Genomic DNA, 13,531 nt, shown 5'->3' with positions numbered 1-13,531 from the left:
GTAACAAGAGGGAGATCTGAGGAGGACCATCTCCTGGACACGCTGCCTGAAGCAACCTTTTGGGCAACCTCAGGCTTGTCTGTGGCCAGGGAACGATATCCCAACCGAGAAAAGAGACAGAGAAAAGATATAGCCAGGCCCCAGAACCCAGACGCAGGTGGAAAGCCGAGCGAGGAGCAAGCGGCAGGGAAGCCGCTGACTTCAGAAGGCTTGCAAACGCCACCGACTGATGGGAGGAGCCGCACTCTCCCAGAGTGCCGCACACCAGAGAATCAGGTACGTGGGCAGAGAGATGGGTGCTGAAGGTCCGGGAATTCACGGGAGGCCCTGCGCGAACAAGATTATTGGGACGAGCGACCCCAGGGGAGAAACCAAACCAAATAAAGCACACCCAGGGTTGGCAAAGAGGGGAGCCACGTTGTAACGGAAATAGGCGAATGTTACGTTTTAAACCCGTCTCTAAGTATTCTTGTGAACATTGCATGAAGAAGTCCTGGCAGGAGAGTAAACCGATGCGGCGAAGGCAGTCTGCGTTCTGCAGACGCTGAAGGAACAGCTCCGCTCCGTTTTTCCATAACGGTAAGCTATTTTCATCATGTGCTGAGACACTTTGCTTGTAATTCAGGCTCTGTAAGGCCCCCTTATACACATCATCTTCTTCACAGACGCCGACTTCGGTACAGCGGTCCGTTTTCTGATACGCCATCATTTACATGTTCCAGGTAATGGATCTTTTTTCCTTTCACCTTGACAACAGAGTTACACGGACCATTTTCCTTTTACTTTGGTAACATGGGTAAATGGTATTTATACTCACTGTAGTACTGATCTATTTTTCTTTTTCTCTTTTTTTCCTTGATTCCTAATTGACCTGCTTTATGATTGTGCCTACATCACGGCTGGGTATGTGCAGCATTGTTTTATCTTATACTTATGTTGACTGTTCATGTTCACACACACACACACACACACGTGTCCTTTTGAATTGAATCTATATGGATATTAATCATGATATGATTTACATGTACATGTGATATGTATAGATTAGACTTGCCCTGATGAAGGAATTGTTGTATTCCGAAATGCATTGGCATTATATAAGTCTATGGATGAAGTGACTTGTGGCATACTCTTCCTCACTAAGAATACAAATAGTGACTACTTGTTACCTTTTTCTGGAAACTTTGGTTTGACAGATAAAACCAACATTTAAAAACTACTACTTGATTTTTTTTCATTAATGATCTTTAATGTTCACACTAATTACAAACAGCAAATTGCAACTAACGTAAAACCCGGATCGGGACTCCAGAGAGCGGCTGTATGATTAGGTATCACCTAATCTTTTGCTTCTACTGTTTTGGGTTTGGGTGTCTCCAAACCTTTTTCAGCCGGCTCCTGTAAAAAGTACCAAACTTTTTTTGAAGACTCTTCATATCAGAAACAATTAAGGATATCAAATAGATGAATGCCCGTGTGGTACCCACTCACATTTGCTTCCAGGCGAGTAAACCAGGACAAGCCAAGTATTTGAATTAAGTCACAGTGAATATGGAGAAGTACCTGGCAGGGAAGTACACCAGGGATCACCCACGGATACCAAACTTTTACACGCTTCCCAAAGTACACAAGGATCCACGTAAACCACCGGAGAGACCTATAGTGGCGGGCATCAATATCCTACTACAACCATTGGGGAAATATATTGATTCGTTTTTACATCTGCTGGTTAAAAAAACCAGTAGTTACATAAATAACTCATTTTTTTAAACATCTAAATAGTATTCAGTATAATCCTGAACACATTATTTTCACTGTGGATGTTAGAAGTCTTACTTCCACACCACACAACCTGGGAATTGAAGCAGTAGAGTGGTTACTACTAAAAGGAGACATCCCGGCACAAAAAGAATGTAGGCACTGTTCCAGTTTGTAGCAGATATCCATTTCAGATATAAAGATCCGTTTTCTACAGGTAGCAGGAACCTCAGTGGGGGCCACCATGGCACCAGCATATGCAAATACATGTATGCATACATTTGAGACGGACCATGTTCTAATGCACCCGATATGGCAACAATATATGAGAATGTGGACCAGGTACATAGACAATACTTTCGGTATATGGACCAGTACAGAGAATAAATTGAAGGATTTCTTGATGTACCGTAACACAGTGTATCAAAGAATTCAATTCACCCATGAATATACAAAGACGACGATCCACTTCCTGGATGTTAACATTGAATCCACAGGAAACGGATACAAAACCAACATTTACCGTAAGGAGACGGATAGGAACAATCTCCTACATAGGTTCAGTTTCCATCAACCGAGCCTGATAAAAAATGTACCCTATAGCCAGATGATGCAGTGAAACGCATTGTTAATTACCCTGAGGATAATGCCCATGAACTGACGGAGATGGGTAATAAATTAATCAGCCAAGGATATAAAACAGGAGGTAAAGATGGCTGCAATACGAATAGAAAGCAAAAGAGGAGGATCTGCTTACTACAAAAGAAAGGGATAAGTCTGAGCCACCACTAGTATATGTTTCCAAGTACTCTACTCAAAGCAGTAGACTCAAGAATATAATTAAGAAAAATTGGAAAACACTGATATGTGACCAACGAGTGGAGCATTTGTTTAAAGAAGGCCCCACATTTGCTTATCAAAGAAGCAAGAATCTGAGAGCCAGATTGGTACAGACAAGATCAACAAGACATGGAGCATGAACAGCACACAAAGGAACGTTCCCTTGTTTACATTGTAGTAATTGCGGGTATGTGCAGAAAGGAGAGACTATCAATCATCCACATAATGGAGAAAAAAATCAAATTGAGAAATTACGCGACATGTGACACACAAAGCATAATCTATTCGAGCAAGTGTCCATGTGGTCTGTACTATATTGGCCAATCAAAAAGGATGGCAAAGCTCAGATGGAATGAGCATAGGTCCTGCATAAGAAACTGTAATGTGAACTCAGCAGTGGCCAGGAACTGGCAGGAGAAACAATACAACATTGGCACAGGTACGCTTCCAAATTCTGGAGGTAGTCTCCAGAATTGATCAACATGAGGACATACAGAAGAGACTTGATCAGTGGGCATACTTTTGGATAGATCGACTTGGAACACCGACCCCACTGGGGTTGAATGAAGAGCTAAATTTTGTCTGCTTTTTGTAAATACTATTTGGTAGTTATGAATATACTGGACTACTGGTCTGAATATGAAGTATATGCATAGTACATAGCAGGTGTGTATCAGTGGCCTATGTTTTATTATATTATACACCGTTCCAATTTTAAATGTGCAAGTCCAAATATATACATATGGGAATTGCAATACAGAACGTCATATGCCTGGTTGCAGGATACGTTGCACTTTAGTACCTACTTTTATTAGTAGGAGTTACGACATTGAGGCTTTCCTAATCCTAACTGGAGTCACTACTAGAGGGTAATAGTAGGATATATGCAAGTCTTTTCTAGCTTGTATTGGTTAGCAATGTTTAAGAAGTGATGCCCTAGTGTGTGTACAGGATCGACAATTCTTTACAGTTACAAGCACACATTCACGTAGACGTGTTTACTAATAAGTATATCCTACCGTGTTTATAGCGAGAGGCTCTCTGAATATGGGAGGAAGGCTATAAATATGCAAGCGGGTAGTCACATAAAGAAGAGGCAGTCTTATTGGAAACAACTGAACGTAGCTTTATGTTGGTGGGAACTTGATAGAGAGGAAGGAGTTAACAGGTATTGCTGTTGCACGCATTAGGCTATCGCAGCCTGATGGTAACCATAGAAACACAAACAATTAGACCTAATCCCGCCCTCCCCTTTCCATGGTAGGGTGGGATGCGAGGTGCCGTCTCGACATCACATCTGCTGACGTGACACCTTGCCAGGTCTCCATAGCAACCATATAACGCTTCGCTGCGATGCGCACCCACGAGGGTAGCATGGACTGTGATGAGCGTGCTGTAGCTGCCTTTGGTAAGTAAACGCATCATGATATGGACAATAATTTATCCACATATGGGAAGCAAGTTACTTAACACAGATCTTTATCATTATTAACTCTACAGTTTACGGAGCGATCCCAAAGAGTAAGATTGGGTTACCTAAGGTAACATATAAACAAAGGAGGGTAATTGTTTGCAAAGGTGGCTAAGATACTAATAGGAGGCTTTATGCATATATGCTTTTGATTTACAGCGACAAGGCTCACACAATAAGTGATTTACACACTGCTATATAACGTATCGTTCAAACACAGAAGTATGGATAAAAAACTAACGCTATTTACTGTGACATTTCTTTTTCTTTTCTTGTTATGAATTAATATGGCGGACATTGGCATGTATATAATACTTAGTTAAATATCACATGTTTTGTTTATTCTACAAATGTGGTTTTAATAATGTAGCCCTGAAGATGGAGTAAGACACCGAAATGCATCGGCTTTGAGCCACATTGTGATTTAAGAAACTCTTCTGCAACAAAGTAGCCAATCTATATATTGGTCAAAGTTGGAATAAAAAGTTTTTCTTAAGAAACTTTTTCGCAATTGTACATTTGATACTTATTGATTTAAAGATACTACAGAGAATTATGAGATGAACGTATTGAATCACAGAAAAGGAATACTATGAAATGAAACGTCACAAATTATTAGCTCTTTATTGGAGCACAATGAGAGCATCGGGCATTACTGGGTGCTCACACCTGGTTTTTGGGTTTTGAAGTACACCAGGCCACCCATAAAGCTGGGGCTTGCATCGAAGTTGCGTTGTATTTAAATTGTTTGTTGACCAAAGAACCCAAAGGAATATTCATGCCCTTAGGAATTTGGAAGTATCCTGAACAGGCCTGTGGAAGGGAGAACATTAGGCAAGATATCCTCTGAGGTTATAAGAACATTTGTTGGTGAAGAGAGACCTGGGGAAGGGAGCCAGTCCCTGGAACTGTGAGCATTATCCATTAGGAACGTTTGTATTGGAATTGCATCTTTCTTTAAACATGTGTGCGCCTTTCAAGGCCAATGGAAGTACCCCTTAACATTTTGGAGTTACTTTAGAATGTGAGGGATAGAATAGGATTTCGGACACAGGACACTTTATTTTTGGACATCTTGACATAGGACAGACCCTTAGTTTTGGTTGAGATGGGGAAAATACCTCAGAGTAGGCACAGTGAGGCATTTTCCAACCCACCCTTTTCTGTTAATAAATGTGTTAATTAAAGTGTACAACCAAAACATGAGTCCTGTGTCCGCGTCTCATTACTGGCTCTTCACAAAGGGAACTCTCTTTTCAGTACTAGGGTCTGTGAGGCGTTTTCTTTTAATTTAACTAAAACTACATTCAAACATGTCCTCTGGTCCAAGTCGTTCTGCTGGCTTGCCACATCACCCATTTTCAAATTCTGAATTTGACCCCACCAGCCCAGGGAGTCCTAGATATCTGGCAAAACTGGAACTGACAGTTCGTAATCCCTGGATGCGGGATATAACAACTGAAGGAAGTGGTGGAAAATGGGTGCGGGTGAAATTGGGCCAAGGGACGGTGTTGGTGCAGGCAACCATATCCCATCAGCCAGATCTGTGCTCTAGGAAGACTCAACCAGTGTTCCAGATGGCTGAAGCTTGGCCACCCTGGCTAACGGAAGGAATGCCCCCTGCAAACCCGTCTGGAAATGAACCCCAATAAGTTGAAGATCCCGAGGCGGGATAAGAGACGATTTCCCTGAGGTTGATCCTTATGCTGTGCGAACAGGAGTATCGTGCATACCCGGGCAATTTGTTTTGCATGCAGTTCACTTGATGGGGCCTACACCAACCAATCATCTAGATAAGGGTGTAACAATGGCCTTTACAATAAGTAAACACAATAGGTGCGAGAAGTAAAAGGAACTGGATGATGCTTTGATCCACCACAAAGCTTGGAAACATGTGGGACCATGGAGATGGGCATCCTGCAAGTCTATGGCTATGAGTCAATCCCCTTGGTGAACCCCAGCAATTATCTGCTGTGAAGAAAGCATCTGGAAAAGTCAGTAAGCTATGCAACAATTTAATCTCTTGAGGTCCAGGATAGGCTGGTAGACCCCTGAACGATTCAGTACCAAAAAGGAGGATGGAAAATAATCCAGACTTTGTCAGAGGTGCAGATAGCATTCCTAGCCAAAAGTTATCTGACCCCTTGAGGAGGGTCATGCTCTGCTCATTAGGCAACTGACTCCACATTACTCTCGACTTTGAGGCTTCATCTGGAAATATCCCTCAGACACCACTTCCTGGGCACAGGCATCCCAAACTTCCAGGCAGGCTTCCTTGAAGAGGAACATTCAAATCCCCCCTCCCCTTATGATCGCTTCAGTGTAAGCGATTGCACTGCGAGTCCTCACTTGCATTGTCCAGATCAACATAATCTTCACCAGCATTTTAATCTCTGTAGTTCTTAATATATACATTCCTAGTACACGGATGATGGGCTATAGCACTGTAGACCAGACACTGCACTGGCACAATAGTACAAGTTTAATTATTTGGGACATATTTGTATTAAGCAATATCAACTGGCAGAAAAGCTTATACCAAGAAGGCATTCCCTAGTCAAGAAGGAGGTGGGGTCAAAGGGCATATACGTCAAATCCCCCCACCGTAGTATTGGAGCACCTAGGCTTCTCTATCGAGTGGCGTACTGTCCTCCCTGCCCTCCCCCCCCCCCATCCCCAGGGGTATTCAACTGGAAGAAAAACAAATGAGAGCTGGAAAGATAAGAGGATGGAAAAGAGGGAAACTGCGGGCTGTGGGGGAGAATTCAACAGGGTAAGAATGTTTTATAAATCAATTGGGTGCGTGACAGTCCCGTTAGGGGGATCATGGTTCTGCAAAAAGGAGGGAGCGGATATGTCCTAAATAGTTTGAAAATTGGCTTCAAGTTTCTAGAAGCAATGATTTATGTAGCCTTGTTCTGCACTGAACATCAGAAGAGGTTACTACCTAACACATAGATTAAAAACACCATAGTGGGGAGAGTCTACAACATGCCACCTACTGAGAACACACCGAATGGGGCCGCTCGACTCTGTACAGACCACAGGTGAATGCACATAGGCGTTATGACAGGACATTACATACCTTTTTCCAAATAGATTAGAACTCCTCTCGGATTTGCTTGAGCTAGGCCTTGTTGAACTCAGCTTCCCAAAGCCTGGACGTTCTTTACTAGAAGAGAACACATGGGTTAAAAATACTTGATTACTTTTATAAGACTTTTAAGACAATTAGATATACTAATCAGTATTACGTGACATTTAATCTAACATACCTTGCCCCAATTACTGTTCACTTTTGACCAACAATGAAAATGCCTAACCTCTCCCAGCGTGCAAACTACCCGACTGCTATAAACTGAGAAAGCCAAGATTCAATAAGTACTGCAAATGAATGACAATGTTCAAGGCCCTCCCATAACTTACCTTTTACAAAGGGAAAAGGGAATGTTACGCATCTTGAGGTCCATAGCCCCACTTTGCTCCTTACTTACGGGCTCCTCCGTCCTATCTTGACAGGACTGGAGTGTGATGAGGGGCAGCACATTCAAAAAGAAAAAAGATAAGGCACCACCACAACGCATGTGCGCTCCACATGCAGACTTCCCCACACCAGCGCGCACCTTCAACCGGCAGTCCTTTTTGTTGCATCCACAAGAGGAAACGCACATTTAGAGTGCGGGTGTGAAGCTGGCTGTTGCCTGTTGAGGCCTGATGTCTAGCCGGATCTTTCCTTGTGATTTGTGTCCTTTTCACATTTGCACCATTAACAGCTAGTATCTCATTCAGTTTTCCTTTACCCTATGGTCGTATTCATTTTATATTTTCTTCGAAGGTTCCGATAGATACAAGAGTTTAAATGGATTGACACTGCTGCGATTGTTTGTGGTATCCATAACCCCTTCTATATGCTGCTAAGTAGGTCTTTCAATCATAATGCTATTGTATACACATATGGAGTAACACTCATTGGATCATATCCCATCTAACAGATGTGACTCCTTGTGTCATAAAAGATGGTCTGCCAAACAGTTACCACATACCAATCCGAACAGTCTACTCTTGCCCCATGCCCAAACCATAAACGTGCATCTTTACCACAGGCTGACGAGCCGGTCAGGACCTGGAATGAGTGATCATTCTACTCCACAGTTCTGCCCATCTTACTCTGTGGCTTGCTCTAAAGCATATATCATGACACCCATCCTCCGAACGCCCTTCAATACTACTCTCCTCTGTGGGCGCCTTCATTAAACCAAAGCTTGCAAATTCCGCCCAACCTGTTCACTATTCTAGTAAATCATAGGAGAGGGAGTTGCCTTGCTCTCAGAAAATCATTTGGAACTCACTCGTATTCCTGGCCTCGAGCCTCCTGGTTGCGAAGGACTTGCTGCTGCACTTAATATCTCTCCCTTCCAGCACATTTCACATTGTTATATACCACCACCCTCTTATGGCCATAATTTTCATCTGCATTTTATTACAATAGATTCAGTTTTTATGTTAACAGAACTCCACATTGATTATATTTGGAGACCAGAATCTTGAAGCCCTGGTTTTATATGAACTTATTGAACTTGATTTTATTTTTTTGCACACCTACTCATACTGAAGGCCGTACACGTGATTGGATTAGCTCTTGGAATGTAAATATCGGATACTCCCCCATTATTCATTTGGATTGGTCTGATCATGCTGTTCTTTTAGGTCCATCTCAACTTTCTCCTAGTCCGGTTGTCCCAAATAAGCACAGCTATAACCTTTCAAGATGAACATCTACTCTGCCAGCTTGCTGGGCCCGGTCTTCACTAATCCATCAACCGACCTTGGCAGAGATGCCAAAACTGCTGATATTGTAGATTGTAATCATTTTCAGATGCTGTCAATTTAATTACGCCCCAAAAGACTAAACTAATCAAAGTTAACCAGCCTGGATATTTATATAAATAGAGATAGATATATCTCCATCTCGGACGGCTTAGATACTGTTTTTATGACTGGTGTTCCTAAATGGTCTAAAGATAGTCTTGAAAGTAAAGGACTCCTTAAAGAATAAGTGCAATCACTGGAAAAGACATGCAAGAGACTGCCTGGCTCTTGTAAAATCAAATATTGATTGATAGGTTATTTTTAATGCGCCTATACACAGGTGTTTCAAGGTGCAACCAGGCAAGGAGGGAGGGGGGGAAAAGGGGGGAGAGCAAGGCAAACAAGCTTATAAGGCCTAGCATCATTTAGATCGTGCAAGTGTGCAGATAGGAAGTGCAGGGGGGAGGAAAGGGGGAGAAGTGCACCCAGTGGAACAGTGCCCTGGGTTTAGGCAGGGCCTCCAAGTGGAACATGCCCAGGAAGTGGCAGTGTAGGAGGGCCCGAAGGGAAGTGGGGGTGTCCTATATGACTCAAAGGAGCACCCTGCAGCCGTTCAACGTAGCATGAAGAAGGGAAGGAGAGAGAAAAGGATCTGGGGAAAGGTTAGCAGGGGAGATGAGAAATTAACCATAATTGGAGATCCTAAAGCAAATTGCTTTGACGCAATCAAACTTTTACTATCTAAGCCTGCCTCCTGCACATTCTACAATATAAATTAGGATGGCCAACCCATTTGCTTGAGAACTTTTGCTAGGCGATGAAAGGGAATCAAGACCCTATAGATAGGAGACCAGGTCCAGGAAAAATATGATATATTAATCACCTCCACCATGACCCTGGGCCCATCCAGGCTTCATCAGTGGGCAACGGTATGGCCCCTCTTGGCCTTCAATCCAAAAGCGGGGGCTTCCATGTCATTAGCCTACAGGAAACTTGGGCCAACAGGGACATTCTGAAGCTTGGATATGCTACTTACGCTGTCCCAGCTTTCAGAGGAGGGGATGTGGAAGATCTAAAAGGTGGACTTGTAGCCTGGGTACGAATTGATATGAATATCAAAGTAGATGTTATTGATTCGAAATTCCCCGATACACATATCTTTAAACTTAGTCTTCCCGATGGTCTCCCGAATATACTATTCATTGTATATATCCGGTCCTATGTCATACCTTCTGCTATTGCTGCAATTGCTTCTCTTGCACATTGGCTGGACTCTCTCCAAGCTTCCAGGCCTGGAGATAGAGCCAAGGACTTCAAGGTTAATGGTGATTTTAACGCTCAGCTAGAACTCCATAAATGGCTGAAGGACTTACTGGAAGTAGAGGAGAATTGTGGGGATCCCAAGGTCTTTGGCTACCATGTCCAAAGCACAATATGGCTATGATAAGCAAAGTTAACACATTCAGCTAATGCGGAGGGAAATTAAACAAGCAAAGTTCATGTGTGCAAGACATAGGAGGTGAAAGTGAGTTTCAGAAGCACGTCGAGAAGAGGCACAGAGAATCTGATGCAATCAGATGCTACATGAAAAAGGTGGTGGTGAACCATTCCTTTTGAAGTAGATCTGATATAAATGTGATAATTAAGGTTTATTCTGCAAATATCAGTGGTGGACGGAGACTACTGCCCGTATCCCTACCAGGATGAAACATTTAGAATAGATCCAGATTTTTTTTTTCACGAGATGATGTATAAAGAGATAAAATAACTAAAGAAAATAAGATACCCATTATATTTCGGTATCTTGTTTGTAAAGCATAAGTTGTTTGTCGGTTTCTAGTCCTGAAGAAGACAAACATTAGTCCAGGTACAATTAGATGAACATTTCGTCGAAACTCAATGAAAAGGAATAGTCAGAAATAAAATAGACGAGCATTGATTATGTATATACACCTCTAAAGAATACCTCTAGTTGACTTAAAACTTGAAAAGATTGTACAAATTGAGAATTCAGATGTTTTGGTAGATGGATAGATAGGAGAATTGGTGCAGGAAATGAACAGGGATTATGTTTTCCACAAGCAAACATTGCATGTACATGTTCTGCGTATTTTGCACATTGAATATGTTTCCAGAATATGCTTCTGTGTGTATATATATGTATGAAATAGGTGTTTTTAGAAATGAGATATGTACAATGATTTGAGACATTTAATGAACATATTTTTAATGTATTTCTTAAAATAAAGTAAGTAATTTTTATCATTATTCTTCACTGACCCATCACACTCTTCATTGCAGTCTGATGTCCTGAATATGATATAATTGGATGAAATTATAAGTTCCGTGAGGCATCATTTGTTGTGTTTTTTCTATATGTCCAGGAGCTGATCAAACTTTTCACTGAAAGAGGCTTAAGGGCATTAAATGGCCGGCTAGGAGGTGAAAGCCTGGCTAAACCTATATTTGTGCCGATGAACATCGCTACTCTGATCGACAAGCCTGGTAATTCATTTAATTTACAAACAGCCCAGAGGCATAGAGGCGCTGTTACAAGAAACCAGTTACACAAATTTAAGGAGATGCATCAGTCAGGCAATTTAGATGCAGGTACAGAGCAAAGAGAGCGAGCAGACTAGTCAAACAACCAAGTTTTAAGGGCTCTTAAGAATACCCAGTATGACGGTTCAGCTCTCATGGTAGAGGGGGAGGGCATTCCACTGTTGGGCTGCAATGTAAGCGAAGCTCGAACCTCTCGCTTTAGCACATCTGACTTTTGGTTGACGAAGGTGATGAACATAAGGGGTTCTGGATGGTCTAGATGAGTGGGCTCTGTCAAATTTCAGGGAGAGGCAGGGGGCATTACTGGAGAGGCACTTATGGCTAATTGAAAGGGTTTTGAAGATATACTGCCAGATGGGCAGCCAGTGTACATCTCTACTGGCTACTGAGATATGATCCTTTTTGGCGATGTTAAGGGTTGCTCAGAGAGCATTATTTTGTATAACTTGCAGCTTCTGGAGGTTTTTGGATGAAGCACCAGCAAAGAGGAGGTTACAATAGTCAAGCCCAGAGACGACTGCTCGAGCGATGGTTAGGCAGCTATCAGTGGATAGAAACGGTCTGGATGAATTTAACAATTTGGTTGCGTAACCGCAGAGGAGGCGATAGCGATAACCTGGCGGGACATTGAGAGGGTGTTGTCAAGGTAGACCACTAAGGTCTTCACTGAGGACGAGACCGTAACTAGGATATCATCAATGTAGAAGGCAGAGTATTGGACATTGAGGTTTATTACTGCTGGCGACCCAACAACAGGATTTCTTCTCCCCATTTAAGCAAAGGAGATTCCGCGCAATCCAGGCCTGAATAGTGGAGTATGCGTCAATAATGGTATTGGAGTCTTCGCAATAGTTGCCTGAAAGGGAATGAGAATTTGTATCTAATCAGCATAGTTGGTGTAGTCTATGCCGATTTGAGTCCAAGATATCAAAGAGGGGCCTGTTGAAGATGATGTAGAGCGTAGGGGATATGCAAGAACATTGTGGAACCCCCGTTGGTGGGGCACTGGCATTGTCTGAACAGTCTCATGACTCTCCCTTCTAGAAAGGAGGCAATCCAGGTCGTAACATCCAGAGAGAGGTTAGCTGAGGTATTAAGGTGGTGAGCGAGGATTATGTGGTCGACCAGGTCGAAAGTGGCTGACAAGTCCAGAAGGAGGAGGAGGGCAGGCTTTCCCTTGTCTCTGATCTTGTCCAACTGGTTTTTAAGTCCAGCAAGGCTAACACTGTACAATGGCCTGGGCGGAATCCTACTGGTGCTTTCTTAGGATATGGTAAGTGTTCATTATTGCCATTTAAGACGTTACATGTCAGAACGTAAAAGAAAGTGACCATAATGAATTATGATTTAGAGAACAGTCTGCAACTTATGATCCAGACATAGTAAGTTCAAACAATGGCCGTTATATTAGATGGGACACTGAACAGAGCAGTCATCTTGCAAGCGCAATTATTAGAGCAGTAGCTTTAACCTTCCCGGCACCTATCACATGATATATCTTTGCCTGAATCTCATGAACGCTGCCATTATGAAAAATTAGTAGACACTGCACACACTTTTTTTAATTTGACCACTGACTCAGCACAGAGGCCAGAGGCGATGTGGACGTCAATGTTGGGTTGACGATGGTCTGACTCCCCTTTGTTTTTTTTCATTGGAGAAGGCAACTATAATCTCTTATATGCAAAAAGAAATAAAGCACCAGGCCCGGATGGCCTTCTTATCAAATTTTTCAAGGCAGATCCTTCCTTATGGGCTCATCCATTACAAGAGTCTCCAATTCAGTAAACAAAATTTCATAATCCGCCTGTCTCGTGGAGACCGGCTACAATAGTGCAGATTTTCAAAAAAGGAGATGGGAATAACCCCTCCAATTATAGACCCATTTCATTGTTATTGCCTGGGGAAAGTGTACGCCAAAGTTCTTGCAAACTAGCTTTTACAATATATTGATGATTTTAAAACTTCACCACACGCAAGCAGGATTTTGTAGAGTCATGGGTACTGTTTAACAATCCTTTTGATAGTCGATTATTAAAAAATATAAGTTGCGCAAAAAGGAATGCTCCTGCAGATGGCATTCATTGACCT

The 13,531-nt window shown here is 42.4% G+C and overlaps 1 protein-coding gene across 4 annotated transcripts in view; it reads right to left on the bottom strand.

Annotated features, from left to right (window-relative positions):
* The window catches only part of NDC80 (NDC80 kinetochore complex component), a 735,052-nt gene that overhangs the window by 595,694 nt on the left and 125,827 nt on the right, over positions 1–13,531 (bottom strand). For all 4 annotated transcript variants that reach the window (XM_069635820.1, XM_069635823.1, XM_069635822.1 and 1 more), the window contains one exon: positions 7,155–7,241. In XM_069635820.1, the coding sequence (XP_069491921.1) occupies positions 7,155–7,241 (87 nt within the window). The remainder of the gene's footprint in view (positions 1–7,154; positions 7,242–13,531) is intronic.

The sequence above is a fragment of the Ambystoma mexicanum genome, chromosome 7p, assembly GCF_040938575.1.
Source record: "Ambystoma mexicanum isolate Mex_15411 chromosome 7p, UKY_AmexF1_1, whole genome shotgun sequence".
Classification (NCBI taxonomy): domain Eukaryota; kingdom Metazoa; phylum Chordata; class Amphibia; order Caudata; family Ambystomatidae; genus Ambystoma; species Ambystoma mexicanum.
The sequence above is the reverse complement of the archived record's forward strand: the minus strand, read 5'-3'. Positions and strand labels throughout refer to the sequence as shown.